The sequence below is a fragment of the Eriocheir sinensis genome, chromosome 43 (assembly GCF_024679095.1).
Source record: "Eriocheir sinensis breed Jianghai 21 chromosome 43, ASM2467909v1, whole genome shotgun sequence".
In the NCBI taxonomy this organism is placed as follows: Eukaryota; Metazoa; Arthropoda; class Malacostraca; order Decapoda; family Varunidae; genus Eriocheir; species Eriocheir sinensis.
Genome location: NC_066551.1, coordinates 3,005,845 through 3,029,918, shown reverse-complemented (window position 1 = coordinate 3,029,918; position 24,074 = coordinate 3,005,845). Strand labels below are relative to the sequence as shown.

Sequence of the window (24,074 nt, the reverse complement as noted above, 5' to 3'; positions counted from 1 at the left end):
TAAAAAAAAATAAAAAAGCGAAAACATACGAAAACACAAACTAACAAACAAGACAGAGAGAAAAAAAAAAGAAGAGGAGAAAAGACAAGAAAAAATAAAGAACGTAAGACTTTCCAGAGAACGAAATATATGAGAGAGAGAGAGAGAGAGAGATTTATATATAAGCAAAAATGCTTCAACGGGTTCACTCCATCAATTCTGAGACACGTTCCATTCTCCTTAAATCCGAGAGAGAGAAAGAGAGAAAAGGAGAGTAGTTTTATGCGCCTCCTCCTCCTCCTCCTCCTCCTCCAGCTGTTACTGCTCTTCGTTCTCCTCCTTCTTTCCCTCTGTTTACAATTTTTTTTTCCTCCACTGCTTCCCTCCTCCTCCTCCTCCTCCTCTTTCTATTCGTGGTGTTATCTTATCTTACCTCTACTTCTCCTCCGCCTCCTCCTCCTCCTCTTCGTTCTCATCCTCCTTCTCTTCTGTTTATTATTTTTTTCCTTTACTGCTTCCCTTTCTCCTCCTCCTCCTCCTCTTCTTTATATTCGTGTTGCTATCTTATCTCTCCTCCTCCTCCTCCTCCTCCTCCTTCTCATCATTATCATCACCCTTCGTCCTCAATCATTTTCTCTTCAACTTCATCCCTTATCTCCTCTCCTGCTCTTCCTATCTTCTTCCTCTACTTCCCTTCTCTTCCTCTCATCTCTCCTCCCCTCACACCACTACTACCACTACTACTACTACTACTACTACTACTACTATTACTACTACTACTACCACAACCTTCATCATATATTCAGCTGTTTAAATTTTGCACTCTACACCACAAAATCAAAGACGAAAGGGAGAGGAAGGAGGAGGACGAAGGGGCGCGAGAGAGAGAGAGAGAGAGAGAGAAGGGTCGGAAGTGTACGTAGGGAAAGGAAAAGATAAATAAAGGAAGAAGGGGGAAAGGGAAGAGGAGATATTGGGTTAAAAAAAATAGGAAGAGGAAGAGACAAAGCAAAGGCAGGAAATAGGAAAAAAAAGGTTTAATTTAATGAGAGAGAGAGAGCATGATTAGATTCGGTGACAGAAATATATCACCGTGATGAGAAGAGAGAAAAAAAGGGAATGACGGGAGAGAGGGAAGGAAAAAAATGGAAGGAAGGAAAAGGAAGGAGGAAGGAAGGAAAGAGGAATAAGAAGAGATATGGAGAGAGAGAGAGAGAGAGAGAGAGAGAGAGAGAGAGGGTCATACACTCCAAAATCTTTCCCAGAACCGAGGCAGCAAAAAGGCTTGACAAGACCACTCACTCGTTCGTTCGTATGTGCGTTAGAGCGACAGCGAGCGAGAGAGAGAGAGAGAGAGAGAGAGAGAGAGAGAGTAGTAAAGTCAATTTGCAGAAACAAGGGGGGAAGGGAAGGCCTAAATTAATTACAAGCAGCGGCGGAAAGAGAGAAAAAAAGAGGAAAGGCGAGCAACAGGAAGTAAAAATCAAGTGTAAACGAGAGAGAGAGAGAGAGAGAGAGAGAATTCCCTCGCTCTAACTTTTTTTCAGATCCCATAACACCAAAACCTCCTCCTCCTCTTCCTTCCCTCTCCTCCTCCTCCTCCTCTTCCATTTTAAGGGGTTGAATTTCAATGAGGGTTTGAGGTGGCGGTAAGAAATTATATTATTCCGAAAACCATTTGTGAGAGGAAAAAATAAGAGAGTGGGAGAGTGGAAACAGTGGCGGAGGTAGAGTAAGAGGATTGGGTTCAGGAGGAGGAGGAGGAGGAGGAGGAGGAGGAGGAGGAGGAGGAGGAGGAGGAGGAGGAGGAGGAAATAACATGCTTACTAACTCCTTCATGAACTGACATTCCTTTTTCAGTGTGGTGAGAGAGAGAGAGAGACCTTGGCTTCCTTACACAAACAGGTAGTGAATGACCTTAAGATGGCTGGTGAACATGGGGAGAGAGAGGAGTGAGTGGAATAATAATAATAATAATAATAATAATAATAATAATAATAATAATAATAATAATAATAATAATAATAATAATGTCTATTTTAACGAGGTATTTTTTTCTGGCGCCTGGACTTGTAATTTGTTGGACCTCTCTCTCTCTCTCTCTCTCTCTCTCTCTCTCTCTCTCTCTCTCTCTCTCTCTCTCTCTCTCTCTCATTACGACACATTTCTAGGTCTCTTTTTTTCTTGCATAGTCGTCATAAAAGTGAGTCATCATAATTTAAGTTCACAATTCTTGGAGGTTATCTGTTATCTCACATGCTTTTGTGCCACAAGTTTTTTTTCTATATTACTTGCGTTAGCTCACCTATTATACAAGATCAGGAGTTTCGACTGACACGACTAAACTCACCAGCAACTTCAGAACTCACGTAAGCCTTTCAAAACTCAGTAAAACAAAAAATATGGACATTAAGTGAAGGAAAGTATAGCTCATTATGACGCGAAGAATGGATAGCGTGTTCAGTAATCACCTTGTTAACATGGGACTAATATAATGGTGTAGAATAAGTCTTGTTCTGGCGGCTAAAATTCACGGGCTGTTTGCACTGTCCATCACGGGGGTCGTTGAGTAATGTAAACGTGGCTGGCCGTGTCCGAAGAGTTTATCGTGTTAGTCCCGAGGTAACGCTCCGGCCGTAACGCACTGATTGTCTTGTATGCATTGGAAATTTGATGGCATTCTAATGGAAATCTTGCTGAAAAACCTTGTGCTGATGAGCCTGGTGGCGCTAAACATGTCAGGAGACTTCCCGAGACTTTAAAGGTCGGTATTACTAAATATATCGTCGCCCGAGTTCACCTATTTGACAAGGCTTTCGTAGGAGTCTGGGGGATTTCCAGGAGTAGTTTTAGGACCCTGATGCTAGTTTGACCCTTATTCTGTACCATGAACCTAAAGATAGACTTATTAGAACCCGATTGATCCCCTCCTTGACCTTTAGAAATAGGTTATGGGAGAGGCAAAAGTGTCTTATAATGCCAAGCTATTTTAGGTCGGCATTATAAGACTTTCGCTTTTCACATCAGCTATTTCTAAAGGTCAAAGAGGGGATGAATCGGGTTCTAATAAGTCTATCTTTAGGTTCACGGTAGAGAAGAAGGGTTAAACTACCACCAGGGTCAAAAAAAAATACTCCTGGAAATGCTCACAACTCCTACGAAAGCCTTGTCAAATATGTGTTCTTGGGCAACGAAATGTCTTATAATACAACCGTATATTTAGGTCGGTATTATAAGATACTTTCGCTTCTCACATCAGCTATTTCTAAAGGTCAAAGAGGGGGTCAATCGGCTTATCATGAGTATTTCTTTAGGTTCACGGTACAGAAGAAGGGTCAAACTACCACCAGGGTCAGAAAACTACTCCTGGAAATGCATAAAACTCCTATGAAAGCCTTGTCAAATATGTGAACTTGGGCGACGAAATGTTTAGTAATACGGTCCAAGTTTGTGCTGTTCAACTAAACGTAAACATTTTCCTAATAACACAAAACTCTCTGCGTAGGCTCCGGAAAGCGGATGGAAACTTTTTGAAGGGAACTGAACTTTTTACCTACTAAGCCCGAGCATTTTAAGACTTTTATCTATACGGTGAGGTGGTTTATTCCAGTGATGTTTTTTTTGTTTTTTTGTTTTATGCCCTTGAGCTGCCTCCTTTGTATAAGAAAAAAAAAAAAAAACTCGCAAATAGCAGAATGGAGAGAATATTATAACCATTTTGAAGTTGCTCTTTCACTAATACTTATTGCAATCATATTTTTTTTTTTTGTTATACTGAATTTCAACAAACATACATGTACAACTCCTACAATCACTGCTGAGTCTAAGGGCGCCAACCAAAATAGTCCAACTTGCCAACCTCTCCACCCGAAACTGACCTCTTTTTTGGCTACTCTTTACTTCGTCTTTTATAGGAGCAGTGGTTAGCGGGCTTTTTTTTTCTACACCTTCTCTTTGTTGCCCTTGAGCTCCTTCCTTTGTTGTAAAAAAAAAGGAGTGAACTAAGGAAAATAATAAAAAAAAACACCCAAATTGACCTCTGTTTTGGCCACTTATCTCACTCTCTTTTATAGTGGCAATGATTAGCGGGCTTTTTTTTTCATCTCAATTATTTTTTTGCCCTTGAGCTGCTTCCTTTAGTGTAGAAAAACAAAACATGGTGCACGAGAGCACGAGAGGCGTCCATCCAATCAGGGGTGACCCGACAAACATCACCACTTCGGCACCAGAGGAACACTTCGCATGGACAGACTTTAGTGTTTTTCTCTCTCTCTCTCTCTCTCTCTCTCTCTCTCTCTCTCTCTCTCTCTCTCTCTCTCTCTACGGTACGGTACGATTCCTTCCATTTTTTTCCACATTTTCTTCTTTATTTTCATTTTTCTTTATTCCTTCTTTCTATCCATGCATGCCTCCACTTCTCTCTCTCTCTCTCTCTCTCTCTCTCTCTCTCTCTCTCTCTCTCTCTCTCTCTCTCTCTCTCTCTCTCTCTCTCTCTCTCTCTCTCTCTCTCTCTCTCTCTCTCTCTCTCTCTCTCTCTCTCTCTCTCTCTCTCTCTCTCTCTCTCTCTCTCTCTCTTCCCCTTTTACTCCTCCCTTCGTGTTGATGCCTCGGAGATAAAACTCGGACTAGCGAGCGATGACTTGGGACCAACTCTCCGCCCAGACCTATAACTTCAGGACCCCTAGCGAGCAGAGGAGGCGATAGGACTCTCTCTCTCTCTCTCTCTCTCTCTCTCTCTCTCTCTCTCTCTCTCTCTCTCTCTCTCTCTCTCTCTCTCTCTCTCTCTCTCTCTCTCTCTCCCCTCACTCACAGTAAACTTTCTCGACAGTTCCCAATAACACTTCTTCTCCCTTTTTCTTATGCTCCCTTTTCTCATTTCATCTTCTCCCTTTCTTCTTCTTCTCTCCTCCTTTACTCCAATATCTCCCTTTCTCTTACTTCTTTAACTATTTTCCCTTTACTCCTTCCCTTCCTTCCTCCTTCCCCTTTTCTTTCTCCCTATTTTCTTCTCCCTTTCCTCCTCTTCCTTTTTCTTCCTACTTCTCTCCTCCTTTTCTACTCCTTCATATCCCTTCCGTTTCTCCATGTTCCTCCTCCCTCTCCTTCTCTACTCATTTTTCTTCCTACCTCCTACTCCTTTTCTCCTCCTCCTCCTTTTCCTTCCTTTTCCTTCTTCCTAATGCTCCTCCTCCTCCTTATATTTCTTTTTTCCTCTTCCTTCACGTTATGTCTCATTTTACTTCTCCTCCTCCTCCTCTTCCTTTTACTTTGGTTCTTATTACTCTGCGTTATCCTTCATTGTCTCCTCCTCCTTCTTTTATTTCATGCTGTCCTCCTCCTCCTCCTTCTCCTCCTTCATTTTCTATTTTTTATCTTCCAAACACCCATTCCCTTTCTTCCTCCTCCCCTCCTTCTTTTTTTTTATATTTTCACTTTTCATTCCCCTCAGCCATTTCATTTCCCCAATCTTGTCCCTTTCCTTTCCATCCCTCCTTTTTTTTCCCCCCTTTGGCCGCCGTATCAGATTCAGACAAAAGAAAAAGAGTAAAAAGAGAAAATTATATTGCTTCTGGGGACACGGAAATCTTACACCGAGGAAGGGAAGGGTACAGACGAAACGCGATAAAAACAACACGCGGGAAAATATATAAAGGATTGGATCTCACTTAACGTGGATTCTGACCCTTTTATAGAGAGGTTCGAATTCCATTTGTGTGCGGGTTTGGAACTCTTGAGGAATCGGTTTATTATAAAGTTTTGTGGGTGACTTGAGAGATGAGAAGACGCGATACGGGCTTGGCTTTGGGTTCGGGTTCGGGTTCGGTTCGGTTCGGGTACGGTTTGGTTCGATTCGGTTCCTCTAACAGCAGGTCACGTAATTACGAAAAGAGGTTTGCAAAATGTTCCCGAGAGAAATTGGTGAAGGAAGCGAGGTAGGAGGAGGAGGAAGAAGAAGAAGAAGAAGAAGAAGAAGAAAGAGAAAAAAAAGAGGAAGAGGAGGAGGAGGAGGAGGTACAGGGGGAGGAAGAGGAGGTGAGGAAATTAGGAAATCGGAGGAAATTAAATCGAGAGAAAAAGACAAAAAAGTTACGAGAAAAGTTAAGGAAAGAAGGACATTGAAAAGTGAAAAAAAACAGACACGTAAAATATGGATGAAACTTGAGGAAATGAGAGAAAAAATAAATGAAATGAAAAGATAAATGGAGAAGGTAGAGAAATGAGAAAACTGAATGAAATGAAAAGAAAATGAATGGAAAAGGTATAAAAATGAGAAAAAAATTAATTAAATAAATGGAGAAAGTGAAGAAATGAGAAATATAAGCAAAATGAAAAGAAAATTAGTGGAAAATGTAGAGAAATGAGAAAAAAAAGAAAATGAATGTAGAAGGTAGAGAAATAAGAAAAAAATGAGCAAAATGAAAAGAAAGTGAATGAGAAAATGAATGAAGAAGGTAGAGAAAGAAAGGATAAAAAAGATCGAGATAAAGAAAACGAAAATCTGAGAACCCGTGATATGCTGATGAAATGGAGGCAACAAAATAAAGGAAAGGAGAAAAAAAAAATCTGAAGGAAACAAGAAGACGAAGAAAACTGAAGGAAGAAAAACAGGAAAACCAGGAAAATAAGGGTGAAACAGAAGAGAAACAAAATCCGTACCAGAGAAAGAAAAATATGGAGAGGAAAGAAGAAACCCTCGAGAAGCTGCGACTCCCACAAGGAAGAGAAATATTATAACTTTGGGAAGAAAGAGAAAGAGAGAGAGTAAATACAATAAAGATGAAAGTAAACCAAGAGGAAAAAAAAGGACAAAGAAACGAAAATATATACGCCCAGAAGTTACGAGAAATTAAACCAGAGACGAGGAGGAAGAATTAGATTAAAAGTTGGAGAAGAGGAAAAAAAAAGGAAAAAAAAAAACGATAGAAGTATATTACGATGAAAATAAGAGAAGAAAGAAATACAAATAAATACCCAGGAAGATAAAAGTAGTAGTAGTAGTAGTAGTAGTAGTAGTAGTAGTAGTAGTAGTAATAGTAGTAGAAGTAGTAGTAAAAATCGTAACTTAATTCTTTTCCAATCTTCAGAAAAAAATATGGAAAACGGAGAGAGGATCGGTAAAAGAATCAAGTAAAAAATATTAGAGATAAGTTTTTTTCCTCCTCCTCCTCCTCCTCCTCCCATCTTCTTTATCACCCTCTGGTTCCCTCCTCTTCTTTTTCCTCCCTAGACAGTTCTTGATGGAGAGGGGAAAGGAGGGAATACGTCTCTCTCTCTCTCTCTCTCTCTCTCTCTCTCTCTCTCTCTCTCTCTCTCTCTCTCTCTCTCTCTCTCTCTCTTTCCTCCTTTCTTCCTTCCTTCCTTCCTTCCTTCCTTCCTTCCTTCCTTCTTTCCTTCCTTTATTCCTTGCTGCCTGTCTTTTTTCCTTTCCTTTCTCTCTTCCTTTCTATTATATCCTTTCTACTTTTTTTTCCTTCTTCTTCTTCTCCTTTTAAGCTCTGTCTCTTAATTCCCACGCCTCTCTCTCTCTCTCTCTCTCTCTCTCTCTCTCTCTCTCTCTCTCTCTCTCTCTCTCTCTCTCTCTCTCGGAAACGGCTCTTTTATTCTCTGTCTTTCAATGTCGAGTATATAACGTGATCTCTCTCTCTCTCTCTCTCTCTCTCTCTCTCTCTCTCTCTCTCTCTCTCTCTCTCTCTCTCTCTCTCTTCTCATGTTCTCCCTCCCTCCCCTTCTTCCGTCTCATGTATCAAGTCTATGCAGTATATTTATCTCCCCTCCTCCTCCTCCTCCTCTTCTTCCTCTCCTATTTGTATTTATTATTATGTTTAGTACGTTAATTTATTTTTGTATTACTTTCCTTAGGTTACCCAGAAAAAGAAAAAAATAATGGTTCACGGGATATATTTTTCTTCTCTCTTTCTTTCCCTTCCGCGAGATGACAAAACGGAGACTTCACTATTTTTTTTTTTTTTTTGGCCAGTAAGAGGAAAAAATGTTATCAATATATGTTTCTCTCTCGCTCAGTTAGATTAGCTTTTTTATCCATTTTTTGTTGCTAAGATTTTTTTTTTTTTTCCATTCGTCTAATCAACTTTTGACATTTCCATTTGCGTGGTTTCTTCCTCGTGTTTTTTTTTCTTTCTTTCTTTTCTTTTGATATGTATACGCGTGACATCTGCTCTTTTTTTGCCTTGTTTTTTTTTCACTCTTTATATCTTCCAATATTATTTTTTCCTTTTTTTTTTTTTTTTTTTTTTTTTTTGCTATTGTATGATATCTAAGCACGTAACATCCGCTCGGTTTTATTACATTTTCCTTTTTTTTTTCTTAAGTCATCTCGGTGCGCAATGGCTTCCCTTTTCACCTCCTTTATTTATTACACAAAGATCACATTCTTTTTACTTTCTTTTTCACATTTTCCAACTTTCTTCGTCACTCCGTACATCTTTTCCCATTCATTTATGGATTTCCTTTTCATTGCATTACGGAAAAAAAGAATTTCCCTCCAATTTTTTCTTCGTTTTTTTTTGTGTGTAATTTTCTGTCCTCATATTTTTCTTTGATTTAGTTTTCTTCCATCTTTTCCCCGACTACTGTTTCTTCTTCCTATGTATTATTTATTTTCCTCATATCCACATTGTCTTTTCTTTACTCCTTTTCTTTCTCTCTCTTCATTTTCATTCTTTGTTTTCTTCGTCAATCTCCTCCTCGCCTGCTGTTTCTTCTTCCTCTATATTATCATCTTCCCCATATGAACAGTTTCTTTTCTTTACCTCATTTTCATTCTTTGTTTTCTTCGTCAATCTCATCCTCGCCTGCTGTTTCTTCATCTCTATATCATCATCTTCCCCATATGCGCATTGTTTCCTTTCTTTACCTCATTCTTTCCTTCTTTACAGGGTCTTGTCGCCGGCCAGTGTCGCCTCTTCCTGTTTCTCAAGTTCTCGTGTGACCAAGAATACCTTCGGGGAGAGGCGAGGCGAGGCGGACGAGGCGGAGTTAAAGAGGCGCTGGAGTCTGTTTGTTTTCCTTGCTTTACGATCGAAACACACTCGTTGAAAGTGGATAGCGCTCTGCCTTCCTTCAGCGTAAGTATTCCTCCTCCTCCTCTGATTCTGTCTTCTACCATTTCCTCTTCTTTTTTTCTCTCTCTTTCTCTCACTTGCATCTTTTCCTCAATCCACTCACTCTTAACTCTTTCATTTCTTTTAAATTATTTCCACTTTCTTCTTCCACTTTGCCTCCATCGTCTTTTTCTCCTCCTCCAATTCCGTTTTCTCTTCCACTTGTTCCTCTTCCACCTCCTCTTCCATCTCTCTTTCTTTCACGTTTAGTTTTTCCTTATTTTAAACCCTTCACTATCTCCTCCTCCTCCTCCTCCTCCTCCCTTACTTCCTCCACTTCCTCTTTCATGTCCTCCACTATTTTTTTTACCTTCCACTCTCATCTCTTCCTTATCTTTCCTTCTCAATTTCCATCTCATCTTCCTTCTTCACTTCTCTCGTCCACTTTAATCTCCTCCTCCTCCTCGTCCTCCTTCCATTCCTTTCCCTCTTCACCGTGAACACTTCCATCCACTTTCCCTCTCTCTCTTTACATTTTCTCCACTCATTCGTATCTCCTCCTCCTCCTCCTCCTCCTCCTCCTCCTCCTCCTCCTCATGACCACAGTTTCTTTCGTTTCCCTCCTCGTCCTTTTTCTCAATCCGGGTCTCAAGTACACTTCGAAGGGAAATTAATCAACACTCTCTCTCTCTCTCTCTCTCTCTCTCTCTCTCTCTCTCTCTCTCTCTCTCTCTCTCTCTCTCTCTCTCTCTCTCTCTCTCTCTCTCTCTCTCTCTCGTTTTTTCCTTATTTCGTTGTTTTTTTAATTGGTAACAGCTTTTTCTCCTTATATTTCTTCTTCGTTAACCCGCGTCTTTCATTTCGTTTTCCTTCTTTTCCTTCACTTTTTTCATTATTACGTGTCTTTTCTTTTTTTCTTTCCTTTTCTTTTTCTTTCTTTCTTTCTTTTATTGCGAGCATCTTCTAGTCCTTTTATTTTCTTCTTTCTGTTATTCACTGAAGCACTACATATATTTTTCTATCAATAATGCTAATAATGATGAAAATAACGTTAGTAGGAACAGCAAAATCGTAGTTTTCTATAAGCCTTCCCATTGATTAATTCATTTCTAATCAACTAACATTCTAAACTCTTCTTCAGTATATCAAATTCATCAACGTTCACATTTATCTTTTTTATAACTATCCGCTTAAACAAAAAGAAAATCACAAAAAAATAACACTCTCCTTACATCTAAAAATAACACACTTTCTTCCACTTTTCTTTCCTTCTTAAACGAGCATCTTTCAGTGATTTTCTTCTTTCTATTATTAAGTAAAACACTACATATTTTTTTCTAATAATAATACCTATAATGATGAGTCCTATTTTACTGTGTATTATTGACTAAACCACAAGACTGCCACGCCCTCTTTCGTACCCAAGCTGCCTGTGGTTACTGTATGCTGAGAAACGTGAAATCATACTGGTAGATGATGGGAAAGGTGAAATCGAATAGGTAGATGATGGGAAAGGTGAAATCTCATTAGCTGACTCAGGAAAAGGGTGATTTCTTATTGGTAGATGTTGGGAAAGGGGAAATTGAATCGTCTAATCATGGGAAAAGGTGAATCTTATTAGTTGGTCTTGGGAAAGGTGAAATCTTATAGGTAGATGATGGGAAAGGTGATATCTCATTAGCTGACTCAGGAAACGGGTGATTTCGTATTGGTACATGTTGAGAAAAGGGAAATTGAATGGGCTTATCATGAGAAAAGGTGAGTCTCATTAGTTGGTTTTGGGGAAGGTGAAATCTTACAGGTAGATGATGGAAAGGTAAAATCTCATTAGCTGACTCAGGAAAAGGGTGATTTCTTATTGGTAGATGTTGGGAAAGGGGAAATCGAGTCTGCTAATCATAAGAAAAGGTGAATCTCATTAGTTGGTTTGGGGAAAGGTGAAATCTAATAGGTGGATGATGGGAAAGGTGATATCTCAATAACTGACTAGGAAAAGGGTGATTTCTTATTGGTAGATGTTGAGAAAGGGGAAATCGAGTCTGCTAATCATAAGAAAAGGTGAATCTCATTAGCTGATATTGGGAAAGGTGAAATCTTATAGTCCCTTCCTCCGTCCTTTCTACTTCCTCCGTTTTGGCCTTTCCTCCCTTTTCTCTCTCCCTCCCTCGCTCTCCCTATATCTAGCACTTACCCCTCCCTTTCTCCCTCCCATTTCTACCCTGTTTCTGCTGGGAAGGGCAAAGTAGTATTGGTTAGTGTTGAGAAAGTTATAATCATATTGGTTACTTCAGAAAAAAAGGTGATGTCACATAAGTAGATCTTGAGACAGGTGAAATCTCATTGGCAGAAGCTGGGGAAAGTTAATCATATTACCAGGTATTGTAAAAGTTGAAATCTTATTGGTGAATGCTGGGAAAGATGAAAGCTCCTTGGTAGATGCTGGGAAAAGTTGAATCTTATTAACCCAGTAGCAGCAGGGATCATGTTTCTTAATGGTCCCTCTAAGTGAGAAAATGGAAAAAAAATCTTCACTCGCACAAACCATTTCATAATATATATCAAAGAATTTGTGGTCAGTTTATGTATCATCTATTTTGGGGGGTTTATATCATGGCACAAATTTGCCCCGTCGCTGCTACACGGTAAAGCCACAAATTTGCCCCGTCGCTGCTACACGGTAAAGCCACAAATTTGCCCAATCGCTTCTACACGGTAAAGCCACAAATTTTGCCCGTCGCTGCTACACGGTAAAGCCACAAATTTGCCCCGTCGCTGCTACACGGTAAAGCCACAAATTTGGCCTGTTGCTAATGGATAAAGAGAAAGGTGAATGCTCATTGGTGGATGCTGGAAAAAGTTAAATCTTACTGGAGTATGACGAGAAACTTGAAATCTTATTAGTGGATGCCGAGAGAAAAGTTTAATACTACTGGCTGGTGCAAAAAAAGTTAAATATTAGAAAAAGGTGAAATCTCATTGGTGGAAGCTGGGATAGAGTGGGCATGGCTTACTTTCAACATTAGCCTGAACAGAGAAAACTACTACCTCCTTTTCCATTTCTAATCACCCCTGCACCCTATAATAACCTCTAGTCACACCCTTGTTTACCCCTGCCTTCCCTGTACCCAAAATAGCCAGTCTAACCTTGTAAGGCCAACGTAAGGAAATTGTATCTCAAGCCCTCTTTGTGTTATCCTCAAGTTTGGGAATTGAATTAGTTGGCCCTTCTTCTCTCGCTCGCTCGATATCGTTCTCTCTCTCTCTCTCTCACCCCTTCACAATTTCTCCGATCAAACGCAGTAAAATTCAATAAAACAATCTTACTTTCACTCTATAATACACCAAACGTTATTACCATATTTTTTAAGGGTTCAAAGACTCCATGTATAAGTTTTAATTGTTATGAATGAACGGCAAAAAAAGAATTAATTGTATTTCCTCGGCAAAAAACACCAGAAATTATTAGTATTATTTTTTAAGGGGTCAAAGAGTCCGTGTATTGGTTCTAATTGTAATGAATGAATGCAAAAAAAAAATAATAATAATAATAAATAAATAAATAAATAAATAAAATAAAATAAAATATGTCTCGCCGGCATAGATAATTAAAAAGGGATGAATTATTACGCTAAAAGACGGGTCGTGGAAATAATTTACAGTTGTCGCTCTGAGGTGAAAGGTGCGACGCTTAATTAATTACAGGTGACACAGGTGAGACTTGCAGGTAATTGGTGAAAAGATTGGCTGTGATCATAAACTCCCTCAATGTCCCTTTTCTTTTTTCCTTTCCTCCCTTTCTTTCACTGTTCCCTTTTCATTTAATTTCCATTCCTCAAATCTATCGTCTCTTATCCCTCCTCCTCCTCCTCCTCCTCCTTCTCCCTTATGTCATTTCCCTTTCTCCCTTTTCTTTCCTTTTTTTCTTTCTCATTTTTCCTATCATTTATATTCCTCCACCTCTCACTCCTCCTCCTGGTTAACTTTGCCACTTCTTTTCCTCTGACTATTCTTTCCACTTTCCTCTTCCGCCTTCCACCACCTTCATCTTCTTTCTCCTCCTCCTCCTCTACCTCCCACAACCTTCCTTCACTTACTTCTCTCACATCTACTCTCTTATTTCTCTTTCTTTCATCATCTTCAGCCTCCTCCTCCTTCCTCTTCTTCCATTCTCTCACAAGCTTCCTCCTTTACCCTTCCCACCCAGTTTCTCATTTTTTTCCATCATCTTAAAACTCTTCCACCCTCAACTTTCCTTCTCATCTCACCAACACCATTCTCCACCTCCTCCTCCTTCCATCATTTTTATGCTCATCCTCCTCCTCCTGTCACAAACTTCCTCTCATTCCTCCCTCCTCCTCCTCCTAACCTCTCTCCCTCCCTCCCTCCCCAGTCATCAGTCACACGTGTCTTCAGATTTCACAGGTGATCGCCGGTTTCCCGCCGAGCCAAAAAGTGACGGGAGATAAAAAGTGATTGCTTACGTTTCCACACGCCTGAGAGATCCGAGTGAATTCAATCAGAACGAGGAATATTACCGAGCGGCTTCTGGGTTTCCTTCGGCATTGATGTTGAAGATGCAATGCCGATCGGGATGTGTGCGGTGATGTCAGGTCTCTCGTTAATGTGGCGTGATGGGTTGATGTTTGTACGATTCATGATTCTCTTTTTCTTTTCTTTTTATGACGTGTGCGGTGATGTCAAGTCTCTCGTTAATGTGAAGTGACTGGTCTATTTATACGATTCATGTTTTTTTTTCCTGTTCTTTTAATGGTAACTTAATCGGATTGTTTTTTGTGATGATGATACTGTTCTCGTCCTCCATTTGGTATTAATATTTTGTCTCATTACAGAGTGACGGATATATATTGATACGATTCAAGCCTTTTCCTCTTCTTGTTATTTTAATGGTAACTTAATCAGATTGGTTTTCATGCTGAAGATGCTGTTCTCGTCCTGCATTTGGTATTAATATTTTGTCTCATTACAGAGTGACGAATATATATTGGTACGTTTCAAGCCCTTTTCTCTTCTTGTTATTTTAATGGTAACTTAATCAGATTGTTTTTTATGTTGAAGAGGCTATTCTCATCCTCCATTCAGTGATAACATTTTGTCTCATTACAGAGTGACGAATATATATTGATACGATTCAAACCTTTTTCTCTTCTTCTTGTTCTTTCAATGGTAACTTAATCGGATTGTTTTTTACGCTGAAGATGCTATTCTCGTCCTCCATTCGGTGATAACATTTTGTCTCATTACAGAGTGACGAATATATATTGATACGCTCCAAACCTTTCTCTTTTTCTTGTTCTCTTAATGGTGACTTAATCAATTTGGTGGTTATGTTAAAGACGCATTGCTGTTCCCAACCTCAACCCTTTTAGATGCAATGTTCTTTAGGATAATTTACGATCATGTTTCTTCTTACAATCCTTCATGAATTTGTACAATCATGCATTTCTCTTTCTCGTTCTCTTAATGGTAGTTATGTCATAGATGCATTGCTGTTATGAACCTTTACAGATGCAATGTTCTGCCGCTCAATTTAGCAACCATGTCTTTTCTTCTTACAGTCGCTAATGGATTTCTGCGATCATCCATTTCTCTTTTTGCTCTTTCAATGGAGACTTAATTGCTTCGATAGTTACATTTAAAGATGCCATGCTGTATTGAACCTTCATAGAGGCAGTGTTCTTCAGCAAAGTTTAACGACCCTGTCACTAATGCAAATGTATCATCACGCTTTCTTTTCTCGTTCCTTTAATAGCGAAAATTGCTTTGGTAGTTACGTTAAAGATGGGATGCTGTTCCGAGCCTTTACGGATGCAATGTTCTGCCGCACAATCTAGCAACCATGTCTTTTCTCCTTCCAGAGTCGCTAATGCATTTGTACATTCATTCTTTCCTTATCTTGCTTTCCATCTTTCTCTCTTCCTTTTCTGCATTTATTTCTCTTTTTGTTTTTCTCCCTTGAGCTGCTTCTATTAATAAAACCAAAAAAATAATAAATGTCCTCAGTAAAGTCATATATTTAACACCATGCATTTCTCTTTTTGTTCTTTTCATGGTGGCCCAATCGCTGTGGTGTTTACGTTACAGGGGCATCGCTGTTCTCGACCTTTTTGGGTGTAATGTTCTTCTGCACAATTCAACAATCGTGTCTTTATTTTCTTTCACACAGTCACTGATGCACTTGTAGGGTCATGCATTTCTCATTTTTTCTTATGGTAACTAGAACGCTTTGGCACAATTTTCTTAAGGTAACTAGATCGCTTTGGCAAATACATCGTCAACACAATCCTGGTCTGAATTTTCATATGATCCTGTTTTATACTTATGCAGTTACTAATACTTAGGAAATCATATGCTTTCCTTTCTATTTTATGTTGACTGAATATCTACGGTTCAATAAGTTTTACAGATCACACGCTGCTCTGAACCTACATACAATCATATTTTTTCCTTTAATGCACTCACAAATATATTGTTATGCAATTGCACAATCTCTTTTCCATTTTATGATGACTAAATTGCTCTGGTACATTAAAAGCACGATAATGACTGCCCTTATGTAATCCTGCTGATACATTATGCAGTCAGAAATTCAATTATGCAATAACAGTAATCATTTTTCCTTTTAATGGTGAATATATCTTGAAAATCAAAGTATTTCTGTGAATGCAATGTTGTTTCCTTCACATGGAGTCATAAATACACTTATGAAATCACACACAATGTTATCACGGTCACTTAATCTTGAAAATCATTTAAGACGGCCAAGAGCAGGCACAAAGTGAACCCAGTCTTGCCCTTAAAGTCTGTCCAAAATGTTAACTAAAATACCCAAATCTTACAGCATCAAGAAAAATTACACAACTATCAACAAAACACATTCCTGTGTGTGAAAAAAAAATCACGGCAAAAGAGCCCTCTAATATTTATGTATCATTTAAATACAAGGTGTGATAAATTAATGTCAAGGGAACTAACAACAGATTACTTTGAAGAACTCCAATAAACATCAAGTAAAATGTCAACTGACGTGTCTTCTTTCCAGGTGTGGCTGTGAGGCGACCACGTCCTCAACATGACCCCTTCCCCCCGGGCCCCCTCGAGACAACCATTACGACAAGGTTAGGCTTTATGACAGGTGGTAATCTTAATACCACTTTTAACCTGGTAAATTCCTTGCCAAACTTAACAATAGTGCTTTTGACTTAAATGTTATGACAAAGTGAGACATTCCCTGAGAATGTCAACCCACACTAGAGGCTGGTCACCCCTAATATCTGTCCTGTTCCCCCAGCTGCCAGACCAGCAGCCAGCCAGCCTGGGCCCCAAGGCTCCAAGACAGTTGCTGCCACACAACCCAGGTATTGCATTGGATTGAAAAATATATATTTTACAAATTTATTGTTCAACAGTATAATGTCAAGCAACAGTTTCGTACAGAGGAGGCTAGTAGGTAGAATTTTGATGCAGTGTTTTGTTTGTTCTGATTGAGACTCGAGTGTTAGTGTTACAAAGCCTACCAGGACACATAACCTTGTTGAGGTGCTCCTGAACACACGACAACATGAACACCGCCCGCGCCGCCCTGGCGGGCGCGGGCGCGACACTCGTACACACGTACATAGAGACTCACAGCGGCACAGCGACTCTCACACCGCCAACACAAACCTCCACACATGAACAGATGTAACGTTAACGCAAAGAATGTAACTTACCTTAACATTTACTTCTTCCATATAACTGTATGAAAATACCTTTTATAACTGGATATAATCTCTGATGAAAATACTATAAACTGAAATGTGAACACACTTTGCAGAACAATGTTACACATGGGAAGGAGAACAAATGGATGCTACAAATTACTACAGGCAGCAGAACACATGGAGAAACAAACCCTACCGGTCACTCAATAAAGTATGTCTGCTGAGAAAAGGGAGTCTCTCATTCACCTCCTACAAACATGGAACAAAACTTCTTAGGAGGTAACTTGATATAATCACTCTCTGAAAAGTCAAACCTCATCTGCATATCATGTGGCAACAAATGTGTGGATGGCGGCAAGCATCCACTGCTCACGGCATTAGAATCAGAGGGTATAACAACAATAATAATAATGATAATAATAGTAATAATAATAATGATAATAATATAGTAATAGTAATAGTAATAAAAAGCAATCATGGGACAAATCATCACCTCAATATAACTGTTACCGAGAACCATGCGCGTCGTATAAAACTCATCTGACCCTTACGAGTGCATTGTATATACAAGTGCAAGCAGGTGTGCAATGCTGAATGGGCAGACGTTTGAACTTCTGATTCCAGGGACACCGCCGCTGGAACAACTGCACTCCAGACCCACCACACCAAACACAAACAGTAACAGGACACCCGGCACCACACAACTGCTCCAGGAACACACACTCCGGCCCTGCCACCCTACACGTCACACAAACAATAGGACATCCTACTCCACACATTTGGCCCTGCACCAGACACTCAACCCTGGCGCCCTATAAGCTATACATAGGAGAGGCAAAGGGCGGTAGGATCAGTAACACACATTTGCCCCAACAAGACACACTCAAGCCCTGACACACAGCAGATCACACAGCAGAGGCGAAGGGCAGGTCAACATACACATTTGCCCCAACAAGACACACTCAAGCCCTGGCACACAGCAGATCACACAGCAGAGGCGAAGGGCGGGTCAACATACACATTTGCCCCAAGAAACACAAGCCTCACTCCCTACCACACACGAGGAAAGGAAATGTCAATATTGTATCCAGCGTCACACATCTGCCCCCACCACGGACTCCCACAACAGTCCTGCCACTCTACAATTTCAACATGAGGGAAGCAAATGGTGACGGGACATCCAATATTGCACATTTGCCGTCCCCATAGAACAACTCCACACAGTCATACACAAGGAAAGCATATGGTAATGGGGTGACTATTAAACATTTACCCCAACACCACACACACACATACACACACACACATCTAGCCACCCCCTTGCAGATCACACATTAGGGACGTAAAGTACATCAGGCAATTTTACATCACACATTTCCCTCAACCACAAACACACAAGGAAACCACATGGCAGTAAGATGTCCTATCATACACATTTGCCCTCATCACACACACACCCCAGCACGTCAGACACAAGGGAGGCAAATGGCAATGGGACATCCTGCACCACACACCAGCATCAGCCAGGCACACTCCAGCCCTCCAGCCCTAGCACCTTGAGCAGCCTTGGGCACTGGGCCAGTCTCAGCGCCTCAGAGAGTCGTCTTGGCCTCCCAGCACACACACACACATGTTCCCGGCCAACCAGCGGCTCCTGTGATACAAGTGAGGAAGCAAGACCAGTGCTAACCAGCAGAGAGGAAGCAGGTGATGCACTTCTTACGCACACAGGGAGGAGCGCTTGACAAGCAAGCAACAACAACAACGTTACAAAAATGGTTCCAGATACGCAGCAAACAAGGTCTGTGGTCCACCAGTTGGCATCTTGGTGCATTACTTAAGGTCACACCAGCTTGCAGGAAGGTGTGGGGCTACACGGTACACACAAGTGGCAAAGCAAAGAAAAACTCAAAGGGATCTATGTAGAAGAAACTAAGTCTCTTCAAATACCCACCAGAGAAACAAACCTAAACCATCACTCATATGTTACAAAGCAAAAGCAATCTAAAACCTCTCCCAACAAAGTCTAGTATAAACCAGCACTAGGACAGCAGCTGGCATGTAAAGGGAAACCAAAGCTAACCAAACCTTCTGAAGAATGTCTTCACGTCTCGCTCTGTGAGAGACAACCAAGAGAGAAAGTCAGACCAAGGAAGCGACGCCCACAATGATATGTCAACAAGACTCAAGACGTTGAGATGATGATTAACAGACCGGCTCGGCGGTGACCCACAAATTACAAAGGAAAGCAAATACACCAGTTTAGCAGGAAGTATTCAACCTTCCTTTGCTGCACTCACTGAGTCAGTTCTTGAATGTGTTCTGAATACTAAAATTTAGTTCTAGGGATTAGTGGCACATTACATCTCGTTGTATAAGCAGCAGCTCCAATCAATGTAATAAACAGTCTCAGCTGATTAACAGACTAGACTAAGTGGCTATGAGTGAAGTACACTTGTCATACCAAGAGTTCAAAACAAGAGAAACCGTCAACAATCAAGAATCAACTCAGCCCAGTGAAAGGATCATGTCCTAGAAACTCTCAGACTTGACGAGAGCAGAGCTGCTGGGAGAGCCTCCAAGCAGCCCGGGATGCTCCGGCCCACCGTGCAGGTTGGTGCCGTCACTACCGTGTACGTGATCACTGGTCTCACTCACCTGGCCAGTCGACTCCAGCACACTGATGGGCTTGGCGACGGCGATGGACACGGTTCCCTTGGGTGCTCCCTTGAGGGCCGCCACTGCCTGGTCCAGAGTAGCGTTTTCCAGGTTGGTTCCGTTGACGGCGACGAGGCGGTCCCCGGGGATGAGGCGGCCGTCCTTCTCAGCCACGCCGCCCGGCACCAGCGAGCGGATCACAATGACAGTCTCCTGGGGGTTGAGTGGGTCCTGCCGGGGAGACACACACGGGTTAAAACATCGCTGGAGTGGAGGTGGGAGGGGCAATGTATAATTCTGAATGCATTTACTTTCCCTTAATGTTCACCTGACATCAGTGTTTTTCAGATGGCACACTTCTAGTCCTTGGGTTATTTTCTGACATTTAAAAACTAATAACAGATCACCTGAAGTCTACAGGATCCACAATTAACCTGGTAGCAGCGATGGGCCAAATTTGTGGCTTTACCGTGTAGCAGCGACGGGCCAAATTTGTGCCATGATTTAAACCCCCCAAAATAGATGATACATAAACTGATCACAAATGCTTTGATATATATTATGAAATGGTTTGCGTGAGTGATGATTTTTTCTCATTTTTCTCGCTGGGAGGGACCATTAAGAAACATGATCCCCACTGCTACCGGGTTAAGAATGCAAACAGAAACAGCTTCATATCCTCATGGCCCTAAACACACACTACTGCCCCAGCAACACAGACCTGGCAATGACCTCTGACACTCTGGCCTGCCAACTGAATGCTCCACACATCTATCACATACTGTCTGTACTTATTGACTCCTTGCACATAACTTGAAAGCTTGAAAGATACCAATCAACTTGTGCTTCAAATCTATCAAGTCTTATGTGTTGCGAAGGCTTAGAAGAAACTAATCAACATGGTTACTTGTGCTTCAAATTTATCAAGTTTTATGTGTTGTGAAAGCTTTATAGATACTAATCAACATAGTTACTTGTGCTTTTATCATGAAGGGATTATCTACCAGGTGAACGGACTGACTCTAAGGCTTGAAAACACTCACACTGGTTGTTCCTGACTAGACGAGGAGAATCAAAGGTTGGTAATATCAGTGTTAACTTCTACACCACCATGACAACTTTCCTTAACTTATTACCCCCTAGACGTCGGCAGTATTTGAAGAGTAGCTCCCCAAAATGAATCGTCTATATAGTCACCGTCGACCATGGGACCGTAGCATAAATATAGCTACGCCGCATAAGAGGTGTTTTAACTATCGTCTATATATAGATTCTACCGTAATTTGGAAGTGTTGTTATATTTCTGCCATACAAAACTGACTGACTGAGTTTTGGACCGTCTATATAGAGTTCCGCCGCCTTCTAAGGGTTAACATTAAACAATAAACCACACAGGAAAACACACACACACACACACACACACACACACACACACGCACACAAATAAAGATGCAAGAAAATTTTATCTCTCGAACCAAATGAATGAAATAACTCACAAAATTGGTCTTTCAATAAGTATACACAAGTCTAAAGAGCTGATTTAAGTGATAAAATACAGGACATTACAACATTCACAATCTTTTCTTTACGGTTGATCAACATGCTTTTGGGGGGCAACTGTTAATCTTTATAATCCAGAGAGACAATATTTTCTTGATCTGAGCAGCAATCATAACTGGCAAACACCTTCTTCCTCCTTTTTTTTCATTATTGTTTCCTTTTTTTGCCCTTGAACTCTTTCCCTTGCTGTAAAAAGAGACAGGCAAGCCCACACACCTGGTAGTCAAGGATGGAGAAGCCCAGCCCTCGGTCACCCTTGGTCAGCTCAATCACTTGGCACTCTGAGCTCCACATGGCCAGGCCAGTGAGGGGCTCCAGGCTGCGGCTCTTCATGCGGTTGAAGGAGTTGTCATTGGTGGCCGCCGTGGCAGAAGAGGCCAGGGAGCCGTCAGACTTGGCCTTCACCAAACGCTCTGAGCCAGGGATGAGGTTCTGAAGGGAGCCGCCCAAGATGTTCTGAAAGGGAGGACGGATGGTGAGAAAAGTGCAGGGAGACTGACATAGAGGAAAGTGCAGAGTGATTAACATAAAAAAATACATATTTGTTAGGTAAAACCAAATATTAATGTAAACATAATCAATGGAGATATAACAACCACTCTGAGTGAATAAAAAGACGATACACAAACAGAGAAGTAAAAGAGGACTACCAACTCAATTCAGAAACATACTTCAATATCAATGACTTGTTTTCATACTTAGGTTGGCTTTCCCAATTTGTGTTTTCCTAGCATGAATACTGGTTATAATGGTACATATAAACTGGCAGACAGACCCTATATAAGTTAAAAATGACACATGTACAGCCACGGCACACCACCCACCCGTGCGGCGAAGGTGTCCCGGTCGGCAGTGGGGGCATCAATGGGGTGGAGAGGCGGTGGAGCTCCCGGGGCGCGGCGGCCACACACGAGGCGTACGAAGCGCGGCAGCTCCTTGAGGATGCCCACCACCTCCACATGGTTGAGGCCGAGGAGCTTCTGGCCATTTACCTGAGGAAGAGGAAACAGGGTTGAAACATGAGGCTTTGGGTGTGTGTTCAGATTCTACCGAGTACACGACCATGATGCCTATGAAGGGGAATTGATTGAACATAAGAACATAAGAACATAGGAGTCTGCAAAACGCCGGTGGGTCCCGCAACTGCACTGGTCTGGCGCTGATTATTCAAGGGGAAACACTACAAAATCAGTCTCATTGTTAAGAAAATCATACATGAATACAGTAAATATGCAACAGTGATGGCCGTTCAGGTTACAGCGAGGTTAAGTATAGCTTCAAGAGTATGACGGAGAGGAACGTGTGCTATGATACCTACCTACCTCCTCCTCAAATCGCACTTAATTACACATTATTTCGGTCTCTTAAAGCACATAAAAAATTGATCTAGTTAGTAAAGAAGGATTTTTTTTTTGCAACAGATAGCTCAAGGGTACACAAAAAAGGAAACAATAATAAAAGAAAAGCCCGCTACTCGCTGCTCGTAAAATGAATCCAAAGAGGTGGCCGAGAGAGAGGTCAATTTCGGGAGGAGAGGTGCCCAGATACCCTCCCTCCACTTAACAATTCTAGGGATTGAAACCTTGACCAGCCAGACAGGAACCCCCCACTCTAACCAACTGGCTAAAGAAATACCCTACTGCCGATGTGAGTTTTAGGGGCTTTCACCATCAGGCAGGTCACTATATCATAACCGACAAGTGGTAGAAAATAGCAAAAATATGATCTCATGTGAAATATTCCTGTCCTGTTAATAGTTTTGATAGCTCTCTTCTTTTACATTTTTCTATTTACCCTTTTACGGAATCACATCTGGCATACGATGTTGCAATGATGTCACAAGAGTTGGTGTCATGCAGTGTGTTAACTCATGGATCTCACCCCCCCCCCCCCCCACCACCACCACCACCACCGACCTCCTCCTGCACCAGACCATTCTACAAAGCCAATAGTAATTATTTTTTTGTTGTAATGTTGCTCATAAAACGTAATTCTGTGTATCACTGAATGCAATTGGAATTTTTAGTCATAAAGAGCTCGTAAAATATAAATCACTCCCTTAAATTACGATATCATAAGCACAGTCTGGTTATGTTCACATTTGCATAGCTTCCTGTGCCCCAAGTCATCACCCCCAGGCACTCTCCCTCCCCAGCACAGGACCGAGGCAGTAAAGTTAGTTATAATGACCTCATTCACCAGCCTGTAACTGTTGAAAGTGCTGGGCCCCTTGCAAGTGACAAGTGTGGGGCTTACTTAATTAAACATAAGTGTGAGGGTGTTGAGCCCCCTGAGAGGTATGAGGTTCTTTTATAAGTGTGAGGGTGTGGAGTCCCCTGAGAGGTATGAGGTTCTTTTATAAGTGTGAGGGTGTGGAGCCCCCTGAGAGGTATGAGGTTCTTTTATAAGTGTGAGGGTGTGGGGCCCCCTGAGAGGTATGAGGTTCTTTTATAAGTGTGAGGGTGTGGAGGGTATGAGGTTCTTTTATAAGTGTGAGGGTGTGGGGGTTCTTTTATAAGTGTGAGGGTGTGGGGCCCCCTGAGAGGTATGAGGTTCTTTTATAAGTGTGAGGGTGTGGGGCCCCCTGAGAGGTATGAGGTTCTTTTATAAGTGTGAGGGTGAGCTTTCTGATTAATGTAAAATCACTTAAGTTTAAGGACAGACCACCTAGTCTGAACCATGGGGTCTGTGTGGTCTTATTTTCTTTGTAAATCTATGTAAATACAGTGGTGCCCCCTTACATGTGTGGAGCTCTATAAGAATACGTATATAAGCTCCATGAGGTGCTGGCTATCATGTGTTTGAAGATACTCTAAACCTAACCTAACCTAATCAAACAAAATACCAAACACTTACAATAGGTCTTGACGCTCCCACCCTTTGCAGCCCTATAATTTATACCTTTTACATCTTCCAGCCACTCCTTTTGACTCTTTTGTAGGAGCAGTGAGTAGCGGGCTTTTTTTTTCATTATTGTTTCTTTTTTTTTGCCCTTGAACTGTTTCCTCTACTGTAAAAAAAAAAAAGGTTGGACGGTTTTGTTTTAGTTATTGCCCTTGAGGATCTTCGTTGCTGAAAGAAAAGTTAAATATAC

The 24,074-nt window shown here is 41.2% G+C and overlaps 1 protein-coding gene and 1 long non-coding RNA gene across 5 annotated transcripts in view; one reads left to right on the top strand and one right to left on the bottom strand.

Moving 5' to 3' along the window:
* Nucleotides 1-18,862, top strand: part of LOC127010316 (uncharacterized) — an 85,963-nt gene extending 67,101 nt beyond the window's left edge. For all 4 annotated transcript variants that reach the window (XR_007763043.1, XR_007763044.1, XR_007763042.1 and 1 more), the window contains 3 exons: nucleotides 8,877-9,065; nucleotides 16,102-16,177; nucleotides 16,351-18,862. This is a non-coding gene — a long non-coding RNA (uncharacterized LOC127010316). The remainder of the gene's footprint in view (nucleotides 1-8,876; nucleotides 9,066-16,101; nucleotides 16,178-16,350) is intronic.
* LOC126980201 (multiple PDZ domain protein-like) overlaps nucleotides 1-24,074 on the bottom strand; it is a 356,183-nt gene that overhangs the window by 166,247 nt on the left and 165,862 nt on the right. The window contains exons 12-14 of the mRNA XM_050829835.1: nucleotides 21,805-21,972; nucleotides 21,197-21,436; nucleotides 19,421-19,651 (exon numbers count right to left, since the gene is read on the bottom strand). Of these exons, the coding sequence (XP_050685792.1) occupies nucleotides 19,421-19,651; nucleotides 21,197-21,436; nucleotides 21,805-21,972 (639 nt within the window). The remainder of the gene's footprint in view (nucleotides 1-19,420; nucleotides 19,652-21,196; nucleotides 21,437-21,804; nucleotides 21,973-24,074) is intronic.